This window comes from Alligator mississippiensis, chromosome 5 (genome assembly GCF_030867095.1).
Source record: "Alligator mississippiensis isolate rAllMis1 chromosome 5, rAllMis1, whole genome shotgun sequence".
Taxonomy (NCBI): Eukaryota; Metazoa; Chordata; order Crocodylia; family Alligatoridae; genus Alligator; species Alligator mississippiensis.
The window spans coordinates 65,038,819-65,062,932 of record NC_081828.1 but is presented as its reverse complement, the minus strand read 5'-3'; the positions used below and the strand labels follow the sequence as shown (position 1 = coordinate 65,062,932).

The following is a 24,114-nucleotide window of genomic DNA, read 5'->3' as shown; positions in this document are numbered from 1 at the left end:
GAGAAGCATCTATGTATGCAAGCCAGAGTTTTTTCTCACTTTGCCAGCTGCAACATCACATTGGTGGCTCATATTCATCCTGTGGTCAATCATGAACCCCAAGTCCCTTTCAGCCGTGGTGCTAGCAAGCATAGCATTGCCGAGCCTATAGGCATGCTGTGGGTTTCATTCCCAAGGTGGAGTACCTTGAATTTTTTAGAGTTGAAGGCCATCAGGTTTTTGTCTGCCCATTTTCCAAGCCTGTCAAGGTTGGCCTGGATCACCATTCTGTCCTTGGGTGTGGAGGCTTTACCCCAAAGTTTGGTGTCATCAGCGAACTTGGCCAGTCAGCTCCTGACACCAATGTCCACATCATTAATGAAGATGTTGAAAAGGATAGGCGCAAGGACGGAGCCTTGGGGGACCCCGCTGGTCACAGTGCACCACATGATTGACTTCTATCAACTACCAATCTCTGGGTCTGACCTCGAAGATAGTTCCCCAACTAGTGGACTGAGATGTAGCTGAGGCCGCAGTTGGCCCATTTTTCTATAAGACAATCATGGGATACCAGATCGAAAGCTTTTTACAGTCGAGATATATAACGTCAATCTCTTCTCCCTTGTCCAGGTGATAGGTCACCTGGTCATAGAAGGAGATGAGATTGGTCAGGCAAGACCTACCCACAACAAACCCATGCTGGTTATCCCTCAAAAAGTTGTCTTCAGCCAGTTTGTCAAGAATGGTCGACACTGGCCTTCTTCCAATCCTTGGGCACTCTGCCTGAGCGCCACGAGTTCTTGAAGATCCGTGCCAATGGCTGAGCTATGATGCTTGCCAGCTCCTTAAGTACCCTGGGGTGTAAGCTGTCTGGGCCATCTGACTTGAAGGTGTCCAACCTCTCAAGGTGTTCTTTCACATGGTTAACATTGATGTGGGGTAATAGTTCTCCTTCACCCTGGACGTCCCATACTGTATTGGGAAGGGCCATCCCTTGGGGCTGGTGAAAAACCGACGCAAAATACCTGTTGAGCAGGTTGCCTTTTTCCTGGGCGTCGGTTGTCAGTTGATCCATATGGTTTAGCAGGGGTCCAATGTTACCCTTACATTTCCTATGGCTCCCCACATATCTAAAAAAGGGCTTTTTATTATCCTTGATATGTGTAGCCAGTTGGAGTTCAGCCACAGCCTTGGCTTTCCTGGTTCACTCCCTACAGGTCCAGACCAGTGCAGAGTACCCCTCCTTTGGGGTGGATCCATTCTTCCATCCATTATAAGCCTTTCTTTTTAGATGCAGGAGGTCCACTAGTTCCCTGCAGAGCCAAGGGGGTTGCTGTGCCCTTTTGCTGCCTTCCCTTTGAGATGGGACAGACATTGCTTGAGCATCCAGGATTGCTCCCTTGAGGAACTACCATTCTACCTGAACACCCCTCCCGCTTGGGTCATGGTCCCTTAGGGCCTCGCCAACAAGCCTCCTGAGCTTGTCAAAGTCAGCTTTCCTGAAGTCAAGGACTCAAATAAGAGGCCTGGTATTAAATGGTGACTTTGACAAAATAGACTTGGTACAGGATGATTATCAAGGGGATACTGGTCTAACAGACTACAAACTGGGTGTATCTATATCCATAATGTTTACTGCGGAGTTGCCTAATTATCTCTGCAGTAAAATATCGCCATCTACATGTGTGGTATTATTACGAGGGAGTAAACTAATGAAGTCCACCATAGGATACTATTGCTAAACATAACTACTATCTTACAGTGGAGTTATTTACTTCACTGCAATGCATATGTATACACTGACCCAACTGGCTGGGGCACGAGAGTGCTTCACTGCAGGGGATACATGCTAGCTAGCTCTGCACACAAGAATGCTCATGCCCCAGCCAGCCTCTCTGCAGCACATTAAGCTGGGTCAGAACAGCCCCAGGCTAGCAGGCTGATCCCCAAGCCCCCCGTGCCAGCGGGGGCTGCTCTGCCTTGGCCCAATGTGCCATGGCTCCAGATGCACACACAAACTTTGCACCTGGGAGCAACAAACTCCATTGCAACCTATGACGGAGTTTGTTTAGTCACCTTAATAGCACATTTAGATGTACCCACTATATAGGAATGACAGAGTAGGACAGGGTCGGGCAATTATTTCAGACAGAGGGCCGCTTATCTTGTTTTGGCAGGCTTTTGAGGACCACATGGGTAGCCCTGCCCCTTAACAGCTGCCCCGCCCCCTGGTCACCATCTTGGGACCAATGTCCCAATGTCTTGGGACCAATGTCCCAGGGCCAGCACTGGTGTGGCCCAAAGCAGGGCACAGGCTGGCAGGAGTCCGTGGAGCTGGGCTGGGTTGCACCAGCAGGGAGAGGGGGGAGCTGGCCCAGCTCCACAGAGCCCCTGCCAGCTGGGACCCTGAGCTCCTGCCACCCTGCTCTGGGCCCCGCCAGCACTGGCTCTGGGACACCGGTATGGGACCTGTGCTCCCACCGGCTCCCTCACCTGCTCACTCCCAGTGCCCCCCAGCCCCGTGGTACAGGTGGGGGGCAGCACAATGCCCCAATCCCCTACTTGCCAGCAGGGAAGAAGCTGGTGCTGAGCGTGGGGAAAAGTGGCTACTCACCCACCCCATGGACAGTGCTCCTTGCTGCAGGCACTTGCAGTCCACACAGGGCTATCTGGAGCAGGCACAGGTGAAGGGCTGCTCTTCCCCATGCTCAGCACCAGCTTGTAACCTGCCCTGCTGCCAGCCTGGCAGTGAGGCCAGAGCACGAGGTGGTGCTGAGCGTGGGGGGGGGGGGTGCCCTTCTTCCCCCCTGCACTTACCTGCGGTTCCAGTGCAGGGCAGCCACATGCTCCCAGGCCAGAAGCCCTGGCTAGGGGTGGGGGTGTCACCAGGCGGCTTGTTGTTGGGCTTCTCCTAGGTCCTACTGCCCTTGGTTCCTGTCATTTTTTTACAGGAACCAAGGGCAGAGAAATATTAAATTTCTACATTTTTTAGGGGCCCTGTGAGCCAGATAGAATGGCCTTGTGGGCCGGATTTGGGCCATATTTTGTCCACCCCTGGAGTAGGATGTGCAGGTGGAAGAGTGGACCTGCATGTTAACAATAGATAGTAACAGCATAGCATCTACCTGCTCCTGACCTGAGGTGGATTATTGCAGCCCACATCAAGAAAAGGTATAAAGGAAGGGCCCCAACAGCAAGGAGAGCTGGAAGACTCTGGGTGAGGAGACAGCAGGAGGTCTGTCTGGAGCAGGAAGAGAAGAGACCAAGGAGAAATGACTGAGGTAAGCCTGGGAGGCCTGCCAGGCCATGAGAAAGTCTAGCTTAGTGCTGACCCTCCTCAGACAGGTGATAGCTCCTCTCTACTCAGTACTGCTTAGGCCTCATCTAGAGTATTATGTGCACTTTTGGGCTCCACATTTTAACAAGGACACAGGGTGCATCTACATATGAAATTAGTGCAACGCAATAAACTCCGACACAGTTCACCCCAGAGTTTATTGCTCCCAGGCCCAAAGCTTACTGTTCCCAGGCCCAGAGCTTACACATGCCTGGGACCACAACACATTGAGCTGGGGTGGCACAGCCCAGGTTTGCAAGAGGCCTGGGGTGTCAGCCTGCCAGCCCAGAGCTGCTCCCCCGGCTCAATGTGCTACAGAGGGGATGTCTGGGGCATGGGGGTGCTACCATGTGAGGCTAGCTGGCAGGTAGCCCCCACACTGTAGCATCATCATGGCCCAGCCAGCCTGAGTCACTGTTTACATGTGCACTGTGGTGGTAAATAACTGCTGTAGGATAGTACTTGTGTCAGGCAGTACTAACCTATGGCAGAATTAATTAGCTTACTCTGGCCTAAAAGCATTGCATGTGTAGATGGCAACACTTTACTGCAGAGCTAATTAGGCAACTCTGCAGTAAGCATCTCCTGTAGGTGGCCACATAAAGAAGAGGGAGAACACCTTTTTTTCTCTTGCAGAGATCAGCACTTGGACTAATGGCTTGAAGTTGCAGCAGAGTATGTTTAGATTGGATAGTAGGAAAACTTCTTCGCTGTTAGAATAGTGAGGTAATAGATTGAATAGGGAAATTGGTGGCTCTGAATTATTGGAGGTTTTCAAGAAGTTAGGTAAGTATTGATCAGGGTTGATCTAGAAATACCTATGGCTAGAGTTCTCTGTAAAGAGGAACAGTGAGAAGTCCAGGGATTGCCTCCCCCAAAAACACACTTGAAATGCTGGGAGTTAATGAGAAGAGCTCTGCAGCCTGAAGCAGGTAATTGAGGGAGTGGACCATGCAGGAGAATGAAGCACATCTGGCTTAGTTGTGAAATAAGATTAAATTAACTTGGATAAGTTTATGAAGATGATATACAACCATGCATTCTGGCTTCCTGGTAAGAGGGTACGTTAGATTATACTTACTGTTCCCAGGTTGCAGAGCAGGACGAAGGGTGCTTGGTATTTCCCATGCTTCTGGGCTTTGCTGGTTATTACATGGGACTGGGGCATATTTTTTCCCCCTCTCCTGTTTCTACAGGTGTCAGGATCTTATTTTCCATTTTTTGCCCTCCTTAGAAGCATTGGGGTTGCTGGGAATGTTGACTGGGGTGTGCCAGTGCTCCTGCTGGGACCAAAACTCAGAGATTCCTGGCTAGAGGGTCTTGTCCCTCTGTTCAGGGTCAGACTGATTGCTACATTTGGGATCAGGAAGGAATTTTACCCTGTGATCAGCTTTGTACAGGTTGGTACAGCTTGCAGGGCTTGGTACTGCAGCACATTGAGCCTGGTACAGGTTGTGGGACTTTTTTGCTTTCACCTATAGTCTGGGGCATAGTCCCTTGAATCTTTCACATGAATTTTAACAACCCTTGCAGCAATAGGATACTGACCACCATTTTCCCTCTGCTTTTCCTGCAGCAGGCTAGGGGTATGCTCCAGGGTGGATTTTGTGGTTTTAGTAATAGGTTAGACAAGTTTTATTCCAAATACATGGGTTGGCTTGGATAGGGATGAGCCTACCTTGAGCAGGAAGCTGTACTAGATAATGTCCAGAGGTCCTTTCCAGATTGATTTTTCTATGAGTCTAGGCCTAAAAATAGATGTCGCTGAATTAAATAGATCAGTTCTGCCACAACGTGGATTCCATTGATAGTGTGGAATAAGGGGCAATGTGATCTTAGGAGGTGGTTTGGGGTAAATAGAGAAAGCCCCACTTTCCTTCTGTCCCAAAGCCACTCCCAGAGATCCCAGAAGAGGGTCTGGGAGACTACAGATCTCTAGGGATGAGTCTGGCAATACAGGGAAACCCTCATTTTTTCTTTTACCCAGATGGTCCCTGGAGATTCCAGGGGTGGGCCTGGATAAGCAAGTTCCATCATGGAGACACAGGGAACCAGAGATTCTCTGGGGCTTATGCCTCTGTACTCTCCTATCATAGAGCTAGTAGACAATAACTGCCACAATAAAGTGGCAGAGACTATTACTACTTTTCATCATGCCACTGATTTTCCTCCTACATGGCACAACAAAGGGTAGGAACATCTATTTGCTCACCATTTGTGGTGCCATAAAAAAAAAAATATGATGGCACACTTGAGGTGTCAAGTGACATGTTTCCACCCTATGAGTGTCTGTAGACATGCAGGGTGCTACTCCGACATGCTGTAATTACAACATGTTGGAGCAAACTTGATTAATCAAGTCTGCTATGGCATGCTAATGAGTGTGCTGCAGCAGCCTTGGCATCTTGTGTATTTACCCTCCCTGCACTTCAAAATTTCAGTGAGGGCACTTTAACTAAAGTTCTTTGAATGAGATTTAGTTAAAGTGGTGCCACCGCCATTTTGTAGTGCAGGATGCTGAATACACGAGGTGCTGTGGGCGCTTTAATTAGAATGGCTCTCGGAGTCTCTCTAATTAAAGTGCCCCCCCACTTCCACCTACATGGGTAAAGATGCCTTATGATTCTAAACAAGAGGACTTAATGGAGTGAGAGAAAAATCAATGCTAGCATATGAGGGGGACAGGCAAAGCCACAAACCCTGTCAACTAGATGCTCCTTCTCTCCATGCTACTTCTACACTGAGCAATATAAAGACATGGCAGGAAAGACTAGCAGGGCCACCTGAGGAGAAGGGCTGGTTAGAGTGGAGCTTCCTGAGCCAGAGGAAGGTGTGAGTTTTTACAAGAGGTCTTCACATCCCTCTTAGAAATATATTTAACTATAGTATTTTAATAAGGATTTTTAATTTTTGCCCACAATTTTTCATAGTGGTTCTAGAAGTTAGGAATTTAAATTATATAAGCAGATATCATATAAAAGAAGGGTCAGAAGATAATTAGAGAGACCACCTTCTCTGTCCATTCTTCTACTGAGCCAGGATCATGTATACCCAGAGTGTTCCTGACAGAGGTTTGTCTAACCAGGTCCTGAAAATTTCCACGTAAGGGAATTCCACAACCTTCCTACGTAGCCTGTTTCAGTGTTTAAAAATGCTTATATTTAGATAGATCTTTCTACGTTAACCAAAACCTTCTTTGATGCAATTTTAGCTAGGTACTTCTTGCCTGCAAGGGATACAACATAAAGAGTATTAAAAAAAATACTATTTGTGGAAAATTACCTAGTTAAGATGCTTCACTTTGATTCTGGAAAGAGTTGAGAGGAACCTCAAATAAAATCCAAGGCTTCAGACTGGGGCCCGAGACTTCCTAAGAATGGTTTCATTTGGGTCAAGCATGTATGTATTTAAGCAAAAGGGACTCACTAGTTTATGAACTATTTACTCGGGTTTTTCCATAATTCCACATAACTTTACACTTATGATTCTCCCTTTAAGACTATAAGATTATTAAACCTTCTATGCAGGATATTTGGTCATATGCACAATCTGAGAAAGAAGCACAAGTGCACACTCTTAAAGAAAGAAAACTGATTCCAGGTCTTAAGGAAAGGCAAAGGAGAAAACAAGCATAGTGCATACTTCAAGAGGAAAAGACTTTTGAGGCCTTTTCCAAAAGGTGCTAGCTATGTTTACTCTGGGAAAGTTTTGTGACCCAGAGAGCTAATCTTAATTCTTGATGCTCCTAATCTACAAATATTAACCCTAAAGAAATTATCATTGCACCATTAACAAAACAATCCTGAAAGAGTTTAGGGTAGCTTAAAGCCCTGGAAACCTAAAGTAGATATTAATTTGAATTGTTTGTTATGAATAGTGTGTGGTTATTCTGAAAAAAAATTGTTAAAAATCTTTGGTTTCTTTAGTGTCTTGGTCATAAACCCCTGCTGTAATTATGGATGTGAACAAACATAATAATTAAAATGTTTCAAATGCCTTTGCCATATTTCAAATGACCAGCTGTACATACCTAACAAGCCTTCTGAAATGTTTCAGAAGAAGATGATACATTCCAAAATATTAACTATTTAAACAAGTACTATTTTGGAGTGTTCAACTTTTGCTTATATATGCACAGAAACAGCACATGGTAGTTGTGCCAGGTCAACAGCCAAAGCCAGAGCCAGAACTAGAACCACAGCAAGAGCCAAGCTTACCCCCTGCCCTCCCTGCTAGATCTCTGGTGGCCCCACCAGAGCTGAAGCTGGACCTTCCAGCCCCAATCCCCACTACTCCTACCCACAAGGCAAAGAGCAGAGCTTCAGAAGATTTGGAAGCCCCTGCTTCCCCCCTCCACTCAGTTTGTCTCTCTTCTCCAGCTCTCAGATTTCCCCTTCCCTCTGCTTCCAGTTTCTGGGATGGGAGAATGAAGAGGAAACCAAGAGATCTACTACAGGCTGCTCTACCCTGGCTAGTATTAGAGGGGATGGCAGAATTTTGAAAAGTTCCAGGCAGGAATGGAACAGAGGCATAGACATGCCCCCCCTTGGCTGAATGGTTTCCTTTTTGAAGTGTCACCAAGCAAGTTTCACTTGGAAATGTTTCAGTTGTTACTGCCTCCACAATATGAGATGCTTTGAAAGTAGAACTTAATTTTTTCTTCCAAGCTAAACATTGAAGGACAAATCTTGGAATCATTAAAGTCAAAATTCCAGATGAAATCAAACAGGAAAAAACTTCATGGCATTGCCCTAAATATTCATTTCAAGAACAAGGAAAAACTGCTTGTAAATCTTGCAGCTGAATGGTCACATACATTTGTATAGATACTTACTTTGGCATTCTGTATATGGCGGGGCATGTTCCCATATTCCGTTATTACACTGGAATATAACACGCCCAAGTTTTATATACCCAGGTCGACACACATAAGTTGCTCGAGTACCATGTGGGTAAGATGCCTTATTCCATGTTTCTGTGAGTACTTCTTTTCTTCTTCTAGGAGGTGGGGTTTTACACTCTAAAAATTAAATAAATATGATTAATTAAGTATTAAAATACATAGTAAATGCCTTCAAAATTAAAGAAAGGAAAAGTAGTAAGAGCTATGAAGGGAAGATGGGGTCCAACATGTGCAGCTTCTTAATTTGAATTATAATATACTGTTATGCCTCAGCTCTGTGTTCTTGGGCAACCCTGGCACAGGATGCAGTCTGCCTGACTCACAAAGGACTCGCCCCCCTCCCTCCCCTCCTCTACCTAAACGAAACTGATTAAGATGCAGTGAGAGACGCACCTAAGACCCTCCAGATAAGGGTGACAAGAGTGAATCAACTGCCTTAGGTCTCATTTACATCCGAGATGGAACCAGATGGCCATTCATTTACATGAGAGATGGAGAACAGAAAGCTTGAAGCAGAGACTGCAGTGAATTCTGGGACCAGAGAAGCAGGGGAGCACTGCACAATGGGGAATCTGTACTTCAAATGTTAATCAACCCATGTTCACACACACCCAGCTCAGCATTTATCAGACCAGTTCTAATCTGGATTTACTAAGGACTCCCCCCCCCCCCCAGACACACACACACCGCTCTAAATTTAATAGGCACTTCGGGCTGTACATTCCCTGGTCCCACTATGGGAGGCCTATTTAAACTTGATTGACTAAAACTCGGTTGCCGGGTTAGGGAATGCTGAGGCAAGAGACCGAGTCAGAAGGGGTATGGACAACATTTGAACAATGGTTAAGGGTTCATCACAGCATCCAGCCTGCTGGAGCCCTAATCCCAGGTGTTGTCATAATTTTCCCGAGACGACTGGTGGGAGTCCCCTCCACAAAAGGTTATGAGCACCCCAATAATTGTCTTAAATCACAACAAGTAAAAATGCAAAATCCTGATACTGCAAGCTATCTGTTGTTCCTGAAGAAACCATGAGATATCCCATCAGTATATTTGCCATCCATAGGAATCTCAAACTGGCTCCTAAGTATTTGGTTACTCCCTAATCTTAAGTGTTTCCTGATTATCAATCAGTTTCCTGAGATGGTCCAAACCAGATAACCCCTTGTCAATAGAAAAGACAATGATTTACACTACTGAGGGTGCTTCGAAGCAGCTGAACTGAGGGTATAAAAATCTGTAAAAAGTGTGTGCGCTTCAAGAAGAAGAAGAAGGAGGAGGAGGAAAGGAGAAGGAGAGGAAAAGGAAAGAAGAAGAAAACTCCTGTGCTGACACCATCCCCTGTCGTTCTTGGGATGCTGGAAGAACAGATCGTCTCTCTCTTCAAGGATTGTGCTACGGACTGTGCCTGTCAGCTTTGCAGCCTGAGTACCTTGGACTAGGTGAGATCCCAGCGCTCACTCTCTCTCTCTCTCTCTCTCTCTTCTCTCTAGGCATAAACTTCTGAACCTGAACTGTATCAGTTAAGCTTGAGCTAAGTTTCCACAAATACTTAGTGAAACCAGGGTAGTATTGTCATTGTTTGTGTTTGTTTTTCTTTTGCATGTCTATTACTACTAGTACTATTATATATTTCATATGCTTAGCAATAAATAACTTTTATAGTCAAACTGGTAGTAACTGGGTATATTTTTCCTTCTCTGCTTCTCTTTCCTCCCGTGCTCTGTAGCAACGCTTCTTTTACCTATGCTAAAGATCCCTGTGAAGCCTAAATTATTGTGGGGTCTGCTCATCAAGAGGCCAAAGATTGGGACGTGCTGAGTTTGAAACACATAAGGGGATCAGCTTGTACAGGCTGATTGACCCAGTTTGACTCAGACGTGCCCTTATGAACTGAATGCTGGCCCATGAGGGTGTCAGCTGGACACCCAGCTGGATTCAGAGGGATTCTGTTCACCTGTTTGCTTGTGTTTGACTGCATTTTATTGTTGCTCTTATGAACTGATTCTTGGCATATGAGGGTGTCAGCCTGTCCATGCTGATCAGCCCGGCCAGGTCAGGTGTGTCACATTAATTTGTGTGTGTTTGTGTGTATGACTGATTTGGTGACTGGAGGAACCCAGTCCCATTGAGATTGAGTCCTGCAAGATAGCTCCACTGGGGGTGAGGGCTTGCAGAAGGGAGAGATACAGCTCCATATAGTAACACAAGCAGCACATTGACAGAATCACCAAGACCCTAGAAACTATCCCTAATAAATGAGCACACCCCAAAGTAATGGGCAAATTTGGTAACAATACTTCAGCTTTAAAATATCATGGCAGTTGAGTAAAGGAAACTGTACAATCTTTTGCTAACATGTATGTACACAGGCGCTGGAAAAAGTTATCTTTGGTTATTGAGATGTAAATATATACTGATATCAAAAGATAACAACTGTTATAGCCACATGGTTCTGTTGTGATACAAAACAAAATACCACCATTTTAAATCCTTCTTCATTCAAAGTCAAAGTTTAAATGATTAAGCTAATTTATATCACTATGTAACAAGTGGGAGTCCCAGGGCCTGTCTAAACATAGGCCCACCCACTTGTCTTAGGTCCAGCCACCTGCCTCCTCATCTGCCATGCCTTGATGCTACTAATTATCCAATGTTAATCAGGTGGAAGGCTGCCCATTTATCTGCCCTCATGACAACAGCCTATGTATACGACTCTGATCTCCCCCTATCATATCCCATGCCCTTACAGATGCTTCCTCCAGCTAGCTAGCACTGAGACCCGAGCTCCAGAGTCTCATGTGGGACTCACGGTTCCAGCGCCCTCACCCTGGGTTCTCTCTTTACACACAAACTGAGCCCCAGGCCCTGCACACTGGGCTCCAAGCCCGCACACCTCGGGCCTCCAAGCCCACATCTGGGATCAAGGCTCCAAGCCCTGTCCCAAAGCCCTCTCTGAGCTATCCCCTTATCCCTGGCCCTGGGAGCTTCCTTAAAAGCTCCCCAATGCTCAGGGCCCCACCCTCCTGGAGCTTCATGCTGGATCCTATATGCAGCCTCAGACATCCACCAAAAGTCTGGGCACTGCCACAGGTCCCTCCACTGACCTGGGCCCTGCCTCAGTACTCTTGGTGAGTCTGGGCTCCCCCTGCTCAATCTCACCCACCAGGGATGTGGGACTGGGGTTAGGAGGTGTCCTGAAGTTGCCTTTCACAAGGGTGGTAACTGGCCTGGCATTTCTGGGGGACTGTCCTGCCACAGACAGTCCTGTCAGGCCACCCGTTCCCAGCAGGGTGCAGTTTTCTGTCATGCTGAGGATCATGGGGCTGCCTCTTTCCCCATAGCTTCCTCCCTTACCTCTAAGATGTTACTCTGAGCAGCAGCCCAGCTGGGTGGTGCTGTTCCCTAGCTGCTGGCAGCAAACTGCTGCCTCTTTGCAGTTCAGGGCTCAGCCTTTATAGAGCACAGCTGTGCCCTGCTCCCAATCAGGCCACTCTGCCTAATTGGCATTGCAGGCAGCTGCAAGCTGCATAGCTGGCACTCAGTCCCCTGCTAGTAACAAAGCACTCTGTGCTCTGTTACACACTACAAGTTTGAATTAAGAGATGATGGACACTTCTGCCCAGAATCTCCCTTTTAACGCATCTAAAGTTCATTTTTGCATGACTTTAGTCAAAGAATATAAAAAGTGAGGACAGAGGTAACTCCATATTTATATATTTTAAATTTATCCTTATATATTCTTTCCCATAACAGCAACTCCCAATCTTCCCAGCACCAAATGTGTAAGATGGATAAATGTATTCCTGAACTTCCAAGAAACTAACTTCTGCAGTCATCATATCTCCATCAATGTTGATGTCAATTTGTTTCCCACAGCCTAGTGGCAATACAGTCAGTTGATCCCATTCTCCGAACCATCCTCTGCTTGCGAACTGGAAAAAAACTGCGATACTTGGCTGGGGAGAACTAACTAATGATCATTGCTCCATGACCAGGAAGGGGAGGTATAGTTTAGTTTCCCCAGCATGTGAGAAGCAGAAAACCCAGTTGGTCAGTTTTTAAGCAAAAAATAAAGTTCATTTTAATTGCAAAATAAAGTCTCGTCATCTCTCAGTATTTTATATTTCACTACTCTGAGTCCCTATAGTGTAAAGAGCACAGTCTGTAACAGTTATGCCAAACCAAATGGAAACATTACAAACCCACTCATTAAAACAAAATATACAGTTAAGTAAAATTACTGCTTTGTGTCCACCAGAGGGCACTCAGATGCTGTAAAAAAAAAAGATGGTTGAAACCTTCTAAGAGTGATGATCAAGACCCGCTGAAACATATTTGTTCTTTAATACTCTTTCTTTTTTATTTTTTTTTTTTTAATCACTGGGTTACTATACAGTTTAATAGTCTGGAATCATTACATGCCAATCAGAAGCTAAATTAAAAATATTCCTTGACTTGACTGTCTCATGAATATCCCTTACCTATCTTCCAATTGCCAACTTCTATATAGTTTTCTTCTCACATGAATTTGTCTGCAGGCAAATCTGTGGAGTTATATGAAACTACGAAGTGAGGGGGCCTTCATTTTTGTTTATGTATTTATAATACAGCTCTGCTATGCATTTGCATTCTTGAACTTGGAAAAAATTCGAGAACAAGAACTCAAACTTGGAAAAGGCATGAATAGAATTTGCATATCAATGATATAGAGATATAGATATAGAGATATTCCTTTAATTTATACATTTAATTACATGGTGAAAATTTTCCTTAATGCATATGAGCAATTCTTATTGATTGTGCATGCATATCTTAAAAGTAAATAAACTTCTTGATTTCAGCTTCACTGCTTTATTGGTTGAGTTACACCCTTGACAATATTTTTTGTTGACAAATTAAAACGAATCTCTTCTAATCATTTCCAAAGTTATTAAAAAATCTTTTTTGTGCTTTAATGATTTAATTCCAATTATATTAATTTTATGTAAGATTTCAGTGTAGTTTATATATTCTCCTGGTATTTATATTCTCTTGGGCACCTCTTTAAGCTGCTCATGCAGCTGGGGATAGGGAAGTGTTCCATATTCCCTGAGGCTTGCATGAGTGCCTCTTTTAAATGGGCTTATAAAAAACTCAGGGAATATAAAAAAAAGCATGTGGATATTCAGCTTCATATCTGCTTCTTAAAGGTTGGGAGTTCCCCATGTCTGACATCAGGAAAAGGCTCCTCATAGTCATGGCACTCTGGAATTTTAAAGAGACGCACCATTTGGGGAATAGGCAGGGGTCAGTGCCATATTCCTTCCTCTCCTCCTGATCTCATAGCTTCTCCAGACCAGGATCACCCTGGTTTGGGGAAGGCATGGGGAGCAGGGCAGAGGGGGTGGCTGCAGGCTAAAATGCCTATGTATACTCTCTCTTCCAGAAAGATTTTTAGCAGTGGAAAATTTCTCATAGATTTCCACCACTAGAAACAAATTCCTGTTCATATCCTATGTCACACTTAGAACTGCATCATATGTTCAAACAGCACATCAAGCACAATTATTGAAGAAAAAATACATATCATGCTTTGACTACAGGCAGTGCAAAACTCTTACTTCAGTATCCAGACGAGTGAGCTGTTGCGGCATCTGAAAGCAATTTGAGACGCTGCAGGAGGCACCCTGGGAACAAAAAAATGTTCCCCGCGCTGCATATTTGCACTGTGGATTCTAATTTTGATACCGGGAAATCCTAGTATTTAAAAAAAACCCATGCTGAAAGAAGGCAACACAGAGCACACTCCTGGAGCGTGCCCTGAAACAACCAGAGACTGGGTTCTCCAGAGAGATGCTTTAGCACGTAGCCAAAATGTCTCTATGTCTGTCCCTTACCCTGCTGCTCCAGCATTCTGCCTCAGTGTGATGGGGTAAATAGGTGCAGGGCAAGGCTGCAGTGGGGTCTTGGATCCAGGCTATGTCCCAGTAAGTAGGGACGTGGGGGTGGAGGAACTGCTTGGGAGGGGTGGGTTCCCTGCCCGCCCTCCCCTGCACAATGCATAGCCTCCCCCCTATCACTACCCCGGCACAGTGAACAGCTTCCTGTAGCAGCAGCAGCGGCGGCCATTGAGGCATTCAGGGCCTGCTACTGGCAGAGCCCCTAAAGTGTGGCACAGGCCTGGCTGCTTGGGACCTGGTGCTCCCTGTGCCATATAGAGCTAGCCAAGCCTGGGGATGTGTGCCTTCAGGTATGACCAGGCCACTCCTGCTGTATAGAGTGGATAATTTTTTTTTGGGGGGGGGGGTGTTATCAGATAATTTGCAATTTTTAAACAGGGAACACCGGGATCTCTGCTGGTGAGGCAAGTGGCAGAATCCAGGTAGAGGAGCCTGGCCAGGGCCAGCACTGGTGACCTAGCTGGAGGGCAGATGAGGTGGCTTACCTGGCCATTTGGGGCCAGGAGGACACGCTTTGACATTTTGAAGTGGGCCACTGCAAGGAATACATCTTCTGGGTGATAGCTGTCCAGATGGCAGAGCAAGGGCACCAGAAGTCATGACAGGAGTGCAAGCCAAAGGCTAACTGTGAAGCCATGGCCCACTGGGAGCTGGCCCAGAGGTGCAGGCAGCTCTCCTGCAGTGCCTGTACCATAGCCCAGGTGGCCATGCAGTCCCTGTCTCGGTCTGGCAGGCATACAGCCATAGAGCCACAGGCACAAATCTCCAGCACAAATTTATGCCACTGCTATTTAAAATACTGTAAGCACATGTGCTTGCATGTGTGAACACACCCTAACTGATCTTTTTCACAATCCCATTTTCTCTGCAAATACCCACTGTTGGTAGGCATCATGGTTGGCTTTCCATTGATATTACATAATGATTTTTTTCAAATGAGCATTTTTACTAAAATCCAAGATGACCCTGAACTTAAGATGACTCTCAATAATTAGATTATATATTATTTACATGGAAAATGTATAAAGTTGTTGTTTCTAAAGTTACAAAGTTATAACATTTATACATCTAATTGTTGGAGGGTTATCTTTAATTCATCACTCCCCACTGCTACAAGGGGCATACAGTGGGAAGGCAGGGACATGGGGAGGGCAAGCAGCTTGCCTCCTGCTTATGCCTGTCCCCACTCTGCCCCCTGACTGCTTTCCCACATTCTTGGGCCCCCACTCCCCTTCTGCCCCTGCTCCCCTCTTTTCCACTTTCCCTCCAGACTCTGCTCCCCTTCCTGCCCTTCCCTGACAAGCCTCTGCTTCCTATTTACTCTTGCCCCATGCCAGCAGGCTCCATCCCTGTTCTAGCTCAGGCACTGAGCACATCTCCAGCCCAGCCCCCATAGCAGCCGTGCCAGGTATGTGCCACTGCTACAGGGCTGGGCTGGGGCCATCCTTAGTCCCCAGACCAAAATGGGGATGGAACCTGAAGGCATGAAGCAAGGTTAAGAGGGGAATGAAGTGGGGCAGGTGGGGAAGCAGAGGCTGCATATGGTGAGGGACATGTGGGAGGGAATAGGCTGCAAGGAGAATGGCAGGGTGCAGAGGGGAGGGGAGGGGCTCATATCAAGTTCTAAGTTGAGGGACTTCTTACCCCTATGAGGGTGACTCAGAGGAAAACACTTAGGCTTTTTATTTAAAGAATGATGGCTCCAAAAGTCAATTTAAAAATGTTGGAGGCACCTAGAGCTGGTCTGTAGAGATCATTGACCTGCCCTTCGTGGGAGTCTCAACTTTTATGTCAGGCTGCATATTAGGGGTCATATCCTATTCCATCTATTGGAGTCTAAGAGGATATAGGTATACAAATGCAACTCTATTCCACTCCGCTCGAATTCCTAAAAATACATTAATGCATCTATGGCGGATGAATGATTCATGTTCAAAAACTTGTCGGTAATAGGATCCCACTTCAGCATCTAAGCTGACTTAATAAGTGGAACAGAATCTGGCCTAGCATTTTACTTAAGATCCAGAATGCTTAGCCCCCTTACTGAGAGCAGCTATCTAAGGGTCATGTGAAATGCTACACTGTGAACCACACATACATTGATCCATGTTAGTACTAGCTTAAGTTTGAAGCAGTCATGTTCAGGCCACCAGGGGGCCCAGAGTACTGAAAGGTAAAACTCCAACCACTACCCCCCCCCCCCAATTCTGCACTTCCTCCCCACTTTCTGCCCCTCTGGTGCTCCCCTAGTTTCCCCCTGCCTCCAGTACTCCTTCCCTGTCCATTGGGATTCTCTCTGCTCCCCACCCCCAAATGCCCCTGCTTACTTGTGGCTTCCTGTGCTACCTATGCCAAGAGAGAGTGTGCAGGAAAGGGTTAGCCTACCTGCCTGGCCACCACTGTCACTGCTGGGTTGCTACTCTTGTCCAGGCTGAGCCCACCCAGAGAGCAAAGGTGGCTGTGGCAGCAGCCAGGCATGCAGGTTAACCTTTCCTTGCCTGCTCCCTGGAGACAGACAATGCAGGCATCCACATGTAAGTGTGGAGAGTGGTGGGGGCAGTGAGCAGGGATCTGTTGTGCTGAAGAGAGTTTGGGGGGGGGGGGGCGGGCAATGGGCCTGATTCAGGCCATCAGGGAAAGGGGGTATATGTGATGTTTCCACTAAGGAAGGGGCAGGCAAAATATGGCCTGTGGGCCAGATTTGGCCCATCAGGTCATTCTATCCAGCCCACAGGGCACCTAAGAAGTTTAGAAAATTCATATTTATCTGCTCCTGGCTGTCTGTCAATGATGACAGGAGCTAGGGGCAGTAGGACACAGGGGAAGCCAGCAGGAGTCAGGAGAAAGGCCAGGTCAGCCCAGCCCCGCCACACCCCCAACATTCTCCTACCCCTACCCCCCCATCTGGAAGCCTCTGTCTGCAGCTGCTCCAGCACCACATGGCCCCCAGCTACATCACTGGACCACAGGAGTATGGAACAGCATTGGTACCCCAGGTTCAGGAGTGGGAGAGGTGTGTGTGCATGTGTGTCTGTGCAATGAGGGAGGGGGAGACAGACAGAAAGAGCAGTGAGGGAAGGAGAGAGAGAGAGAGAGAGAGAGAGAGAGAGAGTGTAACGAGGGAAGCAAACACAGAGTGTGTGTGTGTGTGTGTGTGTGTGTGTGTGTGTGTGTGTGTGTGTATGTGTGTGTGTCTGTTTGTAGGGTGACTGCCACCATACACATTCACCCGCAACTCCCTTGTACTGCCATACACGCAGACTCCCACACCCACACCCCTCATACACCCTAGGCACCGTCCCCCCACACACAGTCCCCAACAAATCCCATACCCACCCACCCTAGTATCCATACACACCCACATGCTCCCTCACCCCACACCCATCCCCCACACCTATTCACCCCCACACACCCACACCCTCTCCCACATATCCACACATCCATAGCCCCCCCAGAAACCTATACCTACGCCTATGCCCCTACACCCCCACAGTATACAAGAGTAAGACTTCATTTTAAACTATTGTGCAATCACTTCTATGTATACTACACAAACACATGTAAATTAGGACAAAAATATTTTTTTCAAACCAAATTAATGAATGTTGTTTGATTTTTAGAATATAATTTGGTGTTATTCTGGATTTGAGATGGCAAAACTCCTTGCTAAAAGGAGTATTTCTGGGGGCAAAAGAAGGGGCTTCTGGTGACAAAGGTCAGGGGTTAGGGGGCAGGACTTCCTGTTCCAAGATGGCAACCAGGGGGCAGGGCACCTGTCAAGGGGTGGGGCTATTCATGCAGTCCTCAACAGCTTGCCAGAACTCGGTAAGTGGCTCTCTGCCTGAAATAATTTCCCGCCCCTGCACTAAGGTGTAGCTTAAAGTGATCACACAATATAACGCAAGATGGGTAACATGGATCATCCTACCCTGGAGTGGCATAAAGTTGAGCCACATATCAAGTGATTAAAACCAGTTTCAGGTGTTATGTGTGGACAATCCAGGGGTTAAGAGCTCCAGAAGCCACCCAAAATTACTATATAACCAGACCCTAGTAACTGATCACTAATTATGTACAACTCTCGGATAATAACCTAGTAGCTAGATCACTTGCCCAGGAATTGGCAGGTCTGTATTCTAAGTTTTCTTCAGCCTAAGGGCAACAAGCCTAGGCAAGAGATCTAGTCACTAGGTTATTATACAAAAGCCATGTCTTGCCAATATGAATTACTCTTTAAAATTTAGATGCCTAAATCCTGCCTAAATCTTTTTTTTGGGTGGGGTACTATTTAGTTGGTCTAATAAAAGATATCACCTATGACCCATGAGCTTTGTGTAAATCTTGTTTAAGCACTTATAGAACCAATCTGGATCTAGCCCTTAGACATGAACAAAGACAGCACCTAATGAAACAGATTTCAGGAAGATGGTTTAGAGGCTTATATTTCAGTCAACCTGATATCCTTCTATTGATTTCATTTAAATTATTCCTAATTTTCACAAATAGAAATTGGGAGGAAATTCAGACCCTAAAGTCTGTAAGGCAAAATCCAAGCCCCAGTTAAATCCATAGGAGCATTGGTATTTACCTGACTGGATCTAGAATCTAAATCATCACAATTATATGACCATAATTTGAGGTCTAGGAAGAACCTTATTATAAAAATAATTGCTACAATAGCTTCAAAATAAAGAAGAAAATAAACTCCGAGACCCGGAAGCCCTTAGAAGTTTCTTAAAGACAATATGAGATCTGTAATTCACATAAATATTATTGATGGCCAACACTGAAACACAAATTGCACAACCAATATATATCAGTGTAGATCTAGAGTTGTTCCACCGTGGAAAATAGATTTTCTGCCAATTTGCAGTAGTTTACCTCCTAGTTAAATCTGTCCCACAGAATCAAATAGTGTTTTATATACATAAAGTCAATTTATAATCTCACTGACCTCTATAGATGGTGGGCATAAAAAAGAAACCAGATTTGGCTTAGTTTTCTCACCAAACTTCAAATGTACTGGTTTATTATTAATGATGTTTTGAAAATAACAGAGATTTTGGCAAAATCTTTGTAAATTAGAATTCAATTAATAATAATAATAATTTTTTAATGTTTTGTTTAAATTAAAATAGAAATATATAATAAACAATCTGTTTTAATTATGGACTTTCCTACTAAAATTATTTCTAGCCCACTGAATTCTTCTGAAAGGGAAAAAACCCCCTGACAAATATTTTGGGCTTAACCTGCCATTTTTAATCAAATGAAAGCCCCAAGCCATGAAAACAGTAAAATAATCTGTAATTAAAAGCACCCAGAAATTCTTCCCCTGCAAGTGTAGCTACAGGTCCCTGATAGCAGACATGGATAGCAAATTATTATGTATGCTGATTAAAGGATATAGACATTCTTATATTTGAAAACGAGCTCTTCAGAAATCAAAAAGTCCTTTCTCAGTGTTAGTTCTGTGCTACAGAGAACTTCAAGGCCAGCTGTAAAGTACTCACCTAAAAAGTGCAAAAAAGTTTCCTTACATACACTTTGCCCTTTAAAAAATATAATTTCTCTGTCATTGAGTCATGGAAAGTAGATTAAAAAATATGGATATTTTGGAAGCACTTAACCCAGTCATAAATCTTTTGCTTAGTGATTTACTGTAATTAAGTATAGCAAAATTTAATTTACAGAATATTTTATTAATCATTCAACATAGAAAGTAACAGACATATTTGTCATTTTCATTTTACAATTTTAATTTGCAATTATTAGACCCTAGATTTCACTATTTTAACTACTGTAACACAAATTAATAGATTTACAAGATGATAAAAATAGTAGTAGGTGGTTTGATTCTTGTTCATTTGCATGTAACTAGATTACAGTTTAGTTTCATTGGGCAGCATAGCATAATATAGACAAATGCACAGATGAAATCACTCACACTATAAGAAACTGAGTATGGTGATCATAGGGCAAACTTTTAATTACTTTTAACTCTCAGACTCCAGTGTAATATCAACTTTTTCCTTTTATTTATAAAATGCATCATCAAGCAAATTTTTGTTAAGATATGTCTTTCATTTTAACTACAGTACTTACCATTTTGGGCAGAACAACATGTCCAGAACAGGAGCAGAACACTGTATCCCAGCAGGATCATCTCAGTGCTTCAGAAACAAGCCAGACACATTTAGAGTGGAAGGTGGTGTTTGTGGTTGCTTTGAGCTACATACACTCAGGTTTTGATCACTAACTGTTCCTGGAGCTGACCTTGCAAAGCTTTGTTCTCTGACTTCAGCAATCACTTCCCCTAATCCTCTTGCAACACATAATAGGCTCTTTCTTTTTGCATAAATGTATTATGCAAACCTAGTTTTGCCTCACTAATTTTGGTTGGCTCTGCCTTTTATCTTCTGTTTGCTTTTCCCTCACATTTCATACTTGTGAGTCATCATAATCTTTCCCCCCACTCATTCAATACAAACCCAAAGCAGTCTTTTTTGGCTAGGAAAACAAATAAAACTTGTTTAAATGGATCTGAGGTTTGTTTTTTTTTGAGGCTTCTCTTTTTGTCTTATATATGTTTGGTTATTAAATATAAATCATGTTGGAACAAGCTGCTAGTTCATATAGCTATAAATGAAAAAGGAAGGGAAAAGGATGTACGCAACTATGTATCTTGTAGTCTAACTTGGGTTGTAGGATCTAAATTATGAAGGAACACAAATAAGATGTGGAAGGAAAAGGAAAATGGAATAAAATCCAATGTACCAAAGAGGGGTTTCAAACTATATTTTAATTCTGAAAGACAACTAATTATTTTAGTAAAGGGAATTGTGGTAGATGTAGTTGGACACCAGTAAAATATTTGAATGGTGCCATTCAGAATATGATTTGTGAAACAATATTATTTGTGAGTAGATAGACACATACACGAATTGTAATATGGGTAAGGAACTATGGGAGATTTCTAATAAAGATAATCTTGGGATTCTTTATATTTTATATGCTAATTACTGGTCTTGGCCTCAAAAGAAGGAGTGTGATATTGAAATCAACTGATGAGAAATGTTCGGTGGTATTGTCAATAAAGAGGAAGACTGATAGAGCATACAAGAGGAAGTGGATGACCTCTGGGATTAGAGTAATAGAAATGGAATGATATGTAAAAATACAAAGTGATGTAGTAATAAGGAATAACAATTTCTGCTTTAAATTGGAGCCTCACCTATTGAAAGCAATAGATGAAGAGAAAGATCTGAATGCAGTAGTTTTTGCACAAAATAACTAAGAGCCAATGTGATGAAGCCATGAAAAAATCAACTGCAATCTTAAAATGTATGAGGTGAGGCATTTCCAGTACAGATAGATATATATCCTAGGTGAGCCCAGGTGAGACTTCATCTGGAATGCTATATTCAATTCTGGTTATGTATGCTCAAGGAATATTAACTCAAATTAGACCAGAAGTAGAGCAGGGTTACTAGGATGATCAAGTAATGGAGGGTAGATTTGACCAAAACTCAGGATTTGGGGACTGTAGGAAACTTAAATTATTTATTCTCATGAAGACGAAAATATTTTTTTCCAATTTTTCATGGATTAAAAATCCCACAAAATCATGGCAAAAATCCTGAGAGATTATGTTTTTGAAACAAACAATTCTCCCTTGTTTCCTGCAGTTCCTGTCTAAAATGAACATTCTTGTCAGTTTCACTGTTGCTTCGAAACCAATGGGCCCTAGGTTGTAGGATAGAATACATGGCAGCTCTGCCCTTGGGCTGAGGATGTTGGGGGGCAGGCTTCTCATTATCCTTCTGATAAACCCTGCCTGCAAACTGATGAATCTCCTCAAAACTAAGAGGTGATATCTTTTATTAGACCACTAGATTTTTGCAAAAACATTCCTTTAATTGCAATCTTTTGGCCATGCACACTTCATGAGGCATCAGAGAAAAGATTGTAAAAGTTCTGGGTAGAAATTAAAGTTCATATTTCATAGGAGAATTGAAGATGTGGTAAAATCTGTTTGGAACATATGCAGATTAGGTTTAGAGAAAAACTTGGAATAGTCTGTGCACCTTGAAGTTGTTTGGTGGTAAACAGGGTGATGTCATATTTCCTTTTGGTTATGGTGTTTCATATTCCACAGAGGAGTAAATAGATGGAAATATGAACTTTCATTTCTACCCAGGAGAACTTTTACAATCTTTTCTCTGATGCCTCATGAAGGGTGTTTGTGCCCGAAATTAAAGATTTTTTTTGACCAAAATCTAAGTGGTCTAATAAAAGTTATCACCTTTACCACAAGTCCTGATTGCTTTTTCCTCTAGACCAATATGGCTACCACCTGGATGCGCCATTCAGAACTAAGGTGTTTTTATGAAACATTTTGGGTGCAGTAAATCAATATTTTCCTATGAAACTCAGTTTGGTTAATTCTGTCTGGCTCTACTGGAAAAACTTATAAAAGGGGACTAAAGGAGCTTGGTGCTTTCTACAAATACATCAAGGCAGTAAAGCACTTTAAACTAGAAGACAAAGATGGTAAAAACAAAATGGCCATTGTCACATGTAGGTGTTATAAGGCTTCAGTCTCTTCTTTGTAGGTGCCTTGTTTCTAAGTGATATCAGAACGAGGCTTCGGCTCAGGTGCCACCTAGGTGGTACAGGTGCTGCCCTTATTCACTTGCCATGTCTTCGGTGTTCTTTGTTGGGAAGGCAGTTCCCTTTAGGTGGCTGCTGAGTAGCAAAGAGGTCTCAATCCTGGTCTTTTCTTTGTGGGGCTCCAAACCTCACCTTTACCCCACCCTCACCACTTACAAGGCCTGGACAGATGCTGTACCTGGCAGGTCTTCCCCTGGATGGTCTCTCCTTTCACTCAGGTCACCCACCTGCAGTGCATTGGGCCTTCTTGGCCAACACAATCTCCCCACCACCGGTTCCTTGGCTTCAGGATGGCTTGGACTCATAAACTTGCCCTGTCTCAGGGCTAACTAGGACTTCAGAAATGAACCAACAGAAAATATTTGGCCTTCTGCCAACAAGCCCCTGGGGTCCTATCTCCCAGGGTCCGCTTGGTCACTTAAAATGGAGAAAGAAAAAGAAGGGGGGACTTACTCGTCCCTTTTCTTCCAGTGTCCATGGAAAGGTGGGGGGGGGGCTGCCCCATTTCCCACCCTGGTTTGTCTCCCCCGCACAACCGCTTCTGCGTCCCAACTGATCTGGGGTCACTCCCTGGCTATTTCCAAGCAGGCAAGGTGCACGGTTTCCTCACTGGGCTGCTCCTTCCCTGCTGGGCTGCTGGCACAGGCTAGCAGCTCCCTGCTGCCATCTCCCAGGAGTCACCTGGCTCTTCAGCCTTGGGTTTCTTCTCTGCCCCACCAGAGCCTTCCTGTCACCTCTCAACTCTCTCTCTCTCTCTCTCTCCTCTGCTTGTGCGATCCTCCTCTGCTCTGCCGGTGTCTCTGTGTTGGCATCCCGCTCCTCCCTTGCCGGCCGCACAGCTGTTCTCCCAGCTGTTTTTGAGCCTCCCGTGCTTCTCCAAGGCTCCACCCATGTCCCGTACCCATGATCCGCAGCTCCAGGAAGCTCCAAAATTGTGGAGCCTGCATCTGCATCTCTCCCCAGCTACTGCTCAACCCCATCTCTGTGGTAAGTATTGGGGTGCCTGAGGCAGGGGTCTGGGACATCCTAGAGGCTTTTACTGACCCTCTCATGGCCATAAACTGGCCATGAAGAAATTCAAGATAGAAAATAGAAAAAAAATTCTTACCATCAGATACCTGATGCTCTGGAACAGCCATGGAACAGCCTGCTCCCACCTGGTCTCTTATAGGCACTCTCTGGCAGCCTTTCAGCACACACCTGGTTCTGGCTGTGGGGTATGTCCCTGGGACCTGGGTGTTAGGTCGCATTCCACCCCGAGGGAGACCCCTACACTCATC

The 24,114-nt window shown here is 44.6% G+C and overlaps 1 protein-coding gene across 2 annotated transcripts in view; it reads right to left on the bottom strand.

Annotated features, from left to right (window-relative positions):
* CFH (complement factor H) overlaps positions 1-20,494 on the bottom strand; it is a 104,185-nt gene extending 83,691 nt beyond the window's left edge. The window contains exons 1-2 of one of the 2 annotated variants that reach the window (XM_059728416.1): positions 20,267-20,494; positions 8,151-8,336 (exon numbers count right to left, since the gene is read on the bottom strand). In XM_059728416.1, the coding sequence (XP_059584399.1) occupies positions 8,151-8,336; positions 20,267-20,327 (247 nt within the window). In that variant the 5' untranslated portion in view covers positions 20,328-20,494. The remainder of the gene's footprint in view (positions 1-8,150; positions 8,337-20,266) is intronic. The other variant, XM_059728417.1, reaches the window with a different exon arrangement.
* Between the last annotated feature and the right edge of the window lie 3,620 nt (positions 20,495-24,114).